Here is a 6,436-nt window from a genome sequence, read left to right on the forward strand (position 1 = left end):
AGGAGCTACAGTAAAGTATAATCAAACTATTAATTGTGTTAAAAACAATGAAATGAAAACATAAATGATGAAAAAGCACTACAATTAATGTAACACCAGCATACTTAATTAATAATACTGATTGAAATATTAGGTTATTGAAAGAACTTTTGTCTCAAGTCAATGACTGGAAGCAACCCCAAAGGCCTTTTGGTCCAAATATATGATCATTCTCATCTGGACACACTTTTCCACCCAAAGAGAAAATTCGTACCAAGTGGAGAATAAGCTCACTGTTGGAGAGAGAGCCTATTTAGAAGAAGAGAAGCCTGTACAACACTCTCTTGTTTTATAACAGCTGCCAGCCAGTAACTCTGTCCCCCAGCCCACCTTAGCTGCCTCCAACAGAGGGTTTTTTTGGGGGGGGAGGGGAGAAATCCTCAGATGGCTTCCATAATTTCCCAGTCAGCATTGTTAGTGCATATGTTGGCTATAGGGTTATGGGAGGCACATAATGAAAAAGTAACTCGTCCGATCAATATTCTCCAATGTCTGGTATGCATACTGACTGAACTGTTTCTATTGAGTGAGCAAGTTAAACAGGTTTATTGACACTGGCCTTTCCCCCTTTTTAAGAATTTGTCTTAAGAATAAATAAGCTGCAATTAGCCCTTTTTATTAAATCCTGCAATTTCTTCTAGCGTCCTCTGCCTCCTAGTCAAATCTTACAGTGTTCTCAGATATATGTGATTAAATCTTAAGGGGGAAAAGGCTTCACAGCTACCTGCCCTAAGCAGAGGAGATGGACCCATGTGATCTTAGATGGAAATCCCAGAGTCCAGGGCAGTGGAATTCAAACAGCCAATTAATCCTTGTAGGAAATAAACTTCAAAAAAAGTATTGAGTCTTGAGCCTCACCAGGGAATAAAAGAAAGAGAAAGAAGGGTAGCTGACGAAATAGGCATTTATTCCAAGCTGGACATAAGCCAAAACCATAATCTGGGGGTGGGATGGCAGCTTTGTAAAAAAAAAAAACAAGGAACATTTCTATGGAAATCTACCCCATTGCAAGCCAATAATGCAATCTAAAAATGAAGCTGTTCTGTTGTCAGAAATGCAAGGGGAAGGGAAGCTGTGGCAGAAAGAGGAATAAAACATGCCACCTTCCTTGCATATGAAAAAAGATAATTGAAGCTAAGTTCGGTGAAGAAGAATGGGAGGTTCTCTCTCTGCTCCACAACACCCTCAAATGTCTTCTTCCTCTTTGTTCTGTATCAACAAATGCCATTGCATGATGGTAGGGAAGGGGCTCACTTCAACGCTGTCTAGAAACATGCTCACTGGAGGTGGTCCTTTGTCTTGTAGCTTAGTCATCATAGCAAACATTTTTCTTTCCCCCTAACTTTAGGATGCAGAAGGTCATGGGCAAGTGAAATCTCTGCCCTCCTATCAAGAAACTGTAAAATGCTGTTTTATATAGACCAAACTACTAATCTCTTGTGTTCCATAGCTTTGTAGGCAATGTTTCTCAACCATAAAAATTGCATCTAAGTTATATCTTGTACATACCTTTTTCATGTTGACATTTAAGCAGCACACACACCCACACCCCTTTCAGCATCCTTTTCTGTGTTCCCACTTTGTGATTGTGAATACAGAATGGGGTTGTGTATATCTGCATTCGTATAGTTATTCTAGTGATGGGTAACCTTTGGTCCTCCAGATATTTGGGGCTTCAATCTTCAGAAGCTCCAGCCAACAAAATCAACACAATAGGATTAAGTAGTCCAAAAATATCTGGAGGACTAAATGTTTCCAACCTCTATTATTGAATAAGAACCTGTGATCTTGGGATAGGCTTGCTGTCTGCTAGCAAAACTGTGAGAGCAAATTCATTCAGCAGATTTTAATATGACATGCCAGCTCAAGCGGAATTTGCATGCGCTGAAACAGCCTTGTGAATGATTCAGCACACAATCTAGAGTGCTGCTCCCTGCGTCTAGGAATGTAATAAAAGACTATGTGCAAGTCACATCCCAAATATGCACATTGTCAATCAATCAATCAATCAATGTTGTTGTTATTATTATTATTAATAAATGCTTTTTGTATTTATATAGTATTTTAATTGTTCTTTTACCTTCTCAGTTATGCTTCCTTTAAGGTACTTGAAACAGGTCTTTTAGAGTCAATAGAATCAAAAGAGGAGAAAAGGACCTGGGAGGCTGAGAGGGGCAAGATGCAGGATACCTGCAGCTATGGCACCCTTGGATGGTTGGTACCCACCTAGCCCCTGTGTAAATTTGTCCATGGAAGGAGAGTGCTCCACCTCCTGAGGCAACTGTTCCAGTGTTGAAAAGCTCCCACCTTTAGGAAGTTCCTCCTAAAGTTTAACTGAAATCTGCTTCCCCAAAATTTCCACTCATTGGTTCTAATCCTGACCTGAGGAGCTAAATAGACTAAGTCCATCTAGATAGGAAACCTCTTTCAGTCTAGGGGCCAAATTCAATTTCTGAAACTTTCTGAGGGTTGCTTTCCAGTGGTGGTCAAGACCAAAGGTGAAGCCAACAAGTATCACTGCATTTTAAATCTGAAACTTGTACTGCCAGTAACTTAAGCTATAGAAGTGACATTTTAATTTTTTAAAATGGGGCAAAGCCTGGACAAAACCTAGGACAGCACCAGTTCATGGGGTCATGGGGAATAATAACAACAACAACAACAATAAATTTTATTTTTATCCCGCCCCTCTGTGTAACACGACCGGGGTGGCTTACAACATCAAAACATACATTCCCGTATCCCAAAATCCCCCCCTAAAATACAATTAAACAATTTACAATTTAAAACCTAGCATAAAATAATAAACAAAGACAACAGTAAATATAACTGCAGCAGAAGTCATTATCCTGGTTTGTTCCCCTGGGGGTACATGCACCCCACATTGGGAACCACTGCCTTAGCCCAACACTCAGTCCACTATACCACACTGGTTCCCATACCTATATTATTTGTCCTATATAAATCAATGGCTACTTCTAATACTAATGTGAGGGGGGAAAGAACGGTACAGGAACAATGAGAAATGTTCCAGTAAGAGCAGAGCCTGGGGTTATGGTTATCTACTGGGGAAGGCCAAAGGGGTTGGGATCCAACCCTGGCCAACAGGAAGCAAGCAGATGCTTGAGTGGGGTGGCGGTGGTGGAATATATTCTCTCCCAGTCTGTTATTCACTAGCATGCTTCCTCAGCCTCAAAATCAGAGCTGAGCAATTGGGAATTGTTTGTCTACAATTCCCATAATACATTGAAAACATAATACCATGATGTAGTTGTTTGAGCAATGGACTATGATTCTGGAGTTTGATTTCCAGCTCAGCCATGAAACCCACTGGAGGATCTTGGGCAAGTCACACACTCTCAGCCCCAGAGAAAAGTGATGGCAAAGTGAATCTTGCCAAGGAAATCCCATGATAGGTTCGCTTTAGGATTGCCATCAATTGGAAATTACTTGAAGGCACACAACAACATATTAAAATACAGCATATGCAACATAGCTCTAAATAATCTGTATGAGATGAATTTATATTTATATTGGTGTTTCTAGCTTTTATTTGGACATGTCCTCCATTTTTCTTGAAAGTCCTCCATTGTGCGATGCCGTGTCTTCCTTTGTGGTAAGGACACATCTGGTCACCCTGGATTTACCTAAGTGTGGACTCACAAGTCAGCCAAGGATTTTGTAGTGCAGGGTCCTTCTCTTCCTGGACACATTGTTCATTTCATCCGTCTGTCCAGGAGGAATCCTAAAATGTCCTCCATTCTGAGCAGGACAAGAAGCATGAGTTTACATTTCTCTGAGTGCTTTAAAGCTTTTATATGGTCATGCCCTCCATTTTTCTTGAATGTCCTCCATTTTGCAATGAGGACATTGGATGATCCAGATTTAGTGGGTTAACTTTTATAGAATCAAAGAATCATAGAGTTGGAAGAGACGGCAAGGGCCATCCAGTCCATGCAGGAAATCTCAATCAAAGCATCCCCAACAGATGGCCATCCAGCCTCTGCTTAAAGACCTCTAAGGAAGGAGACTCCACTACACTCCGAAGAAGGAGTTTGTTCCACTGTCGAACAGCCCTTTCTGTCAGGAAGTTCTTCCTAATGTTGAGGTGGAATCTCTTTTCCTGGAGCTTGCATCCATTGTTCCGGGTCCTGTTCTCTGGAGCAGCAGAAAACAAGTCAGCTCCCTCCTCTATATGACATCCTTTCAAATATTTAAACAGGGCTATCATATCATAATTGTTTTATTGATATTTGCTGTGAACTGCCCTGATCTATGGAAGGGCGGTATAAAAATAATAAATTTATTTTATTATTATTATTTATCACCTATTTACCTCCTCTTCTCCAGGCTAAACATCCCCAGCTCCCTAAGTCTTTCATGTTCACCATTTTGGTGGCCCTACTTTGTCCCTCCACAGTGACTGGGTTAGGGTCACAGGACCCCCGTGAATGTAGAAACACTGCAAATAAGGAAAGCACTATGTTTTCAACTGAGAGAAGAGCTCTCTAGGAGTCTCCATGCCCTGCAGTGCAACTCTGGTCAACATCTGCCAAAGGTTGATGATAGAGTTGCACCACAAAGGCCTAGCGGAGTGTCCTCTCTAGGGGCCTCTAGGTCCTTTGGTGTGACTTTTGCTTAAAGCTGAGCATAGAGTTGCTCTGGAGGACCTAGATATTCCTAGAGAGAACCTATGAATGAAATCCATGAATAATTGGAGCTGCAGTGTAATCATCCTCATAATGATGATAACGAATGAAGTGGACTATTTCTGTGTTGGGCCCTAGCAGTGCTCCGGAGGAGGAGGAGAAGGAGGAGGGGGCTGTCATGCAGCTAGGCCTCATCCTGAGGGGGGCGGGCCAGGCCTGTGCTGCTGCTGCTGCTGTTGCTGTCCTCGTCCTGCAGGGGGCGCCGGGGAGCCCTCTGGCCGCTGGGCGGCGAAGGGGAAGGCGAAGATGGCGGCGGCGGCGGCTCAGGCGCTGAGCTGCGCGGGGCTGGTTCTGGCCGCCGCCGCCTTGGCGCTGCTGGCCGTGGCCATGGGGACGGACTCCTGGTACGAGACGGACGCCCGGAGGCACCGCGAGCGCTGCAGGGGCTTCGGACTCAAGCGCCACGCCACCGCCTCCGCCGCCGCCGCCGGCAGCGACCCTCCGGGCTCCATGTCGGCCCCCGTCCCGCACCTGCCCCTCCGCGCCCGGCCCCCCAGGGCCCTCCTGGCCGGGAGGGAGGCCGAGGAGGAGGAGGAGGAGGAGGAAGAGGAGGAGGAAGGGGAGAGGGCCGGGGGCCAGCAGGGGGCGCCACCCCAGCCCCAGCCCCCCGCAGCCCCCGCCTCCCTGGTGCTGGACTCCCACTGCGGCCGGCGCTTCAACTCCACCGCCTCGGGCCTCTGGCGCCGCTGCCACCGGCACGGATTCGAGCCCGACAGCGAGGAGCTCATCCAGAAAGGTAGGCCCCGCCAGGAGGAGAAGGAAGGAAGGAAGGAGGGACCCCCTGAGTCAGGGCTCCCAGGCCTAGGCCCCGCTCCAGGGAGGGAGGGAGGGAGGGAGGCGCTGTCCAGGGTGCCAGGGCTCCTGCGGGGCCCCAGAGCCTCCGGGAGAGGAGCAGGATAGGAATGATCATCATCATCATCATCATAGCAATACTGATGGTCGGAATAATAATAATAATAATAATTAATAAATGTATAGCCCACCTCTCCCAGAGGATCGAGGCGGGTTACAATCACAAAATACATTGGAAATATAATAGGGATGATGATGATGATGACGATGATGATGATGATGACAGGAATGATAATAAGAGGAATGGTTATGATAATGATGATGGTGGTGATCGGAATGATAATAATAAGGATGATAATAATAGGAATGATCATGATGATGATAATAATAATGATAATAATAAAGGGATGATGATGATGATGATGATGATGATGATAGAATCATAGAATCATAGAGTTGGAAGAGACCGCAAGGGCCATCCAGTCAACCCCATTCTGCCATGCAGGAAATCCAGATCAAAGCATCCCCGACAGACGGCCATCCAGCCTCCGCTTGAAGACCTCCAAGAAATGATAAGAGGAGTGATGATGATAATAGTAATAGGAATGATAAGAATAATGATAATGATAAGAATTCTAACAAGGAATGATAATGATGGTGGTGATGATGAAGGTGTTAATAATAACAACAGGAATTATAATGAAGATGATGTTAATAATAATATTAGTAGGAATGATGATGATAGGGATGCTAATAAGAATGATGATGGTGATAGGAATGATAATAGTGATAATAATAATGGTAATAGAAATGATGATAATGATGATGATGATGATGATAGTAGTGATAATTATAGGGATGGTGATAATGATGATAATAGCAGTGATAATAATAGG

At 44.4% G+C, this 6,436-nt stretch overlaps 1 protein-coding gene across 4 annotated transcripts in view; it reads left to right on the forward strand.

The window, feature by feature from the left end:
* Positions 1 to 4,956: 4,956 nt before the first annotated feature.
* The window catches only part of LOC121923529 (transmembrane protein 178B-like), a 16,230-nt gene continuing 14,750 nt past the window's right edge, over positions 4,957 to 6,436 (forward strand). For all 4 annotated transcript variants that reach the window (XR_006102389.1, XM_042454050.1, XM_042454061.1 and 1 more), the window contains exon 1: positions 4,957 to 5,484. Coding sequence is in view for 3 of the 4 variants with exons in the window: in XM_042454050.1 (XP_042309984.1) it covers positions 4,995 to 5,484 (490 nt within the window). In the remaining variant the exon portion in view is untranslated. The remainder of the gene's footprint in view (positions 5,485 to 6,436) is intronic.

The sequence above is a fragment of the Sceloporus undulatus genome, chromosome 1, assembly GCF_019175285.1.
Source record: "Sceloporus undulatus isolate JIND9_A2432 ecotype Alabama chromosome 1, SceUnd_v1.1, whole genome shotgun sequence".
Lineage (NCBI taxonomy): Eukaryota > Metazoa > Chordata > Lepidosauria > Squamata > Phrynosomatidae > Sceloporus > Sceloporus undulatus.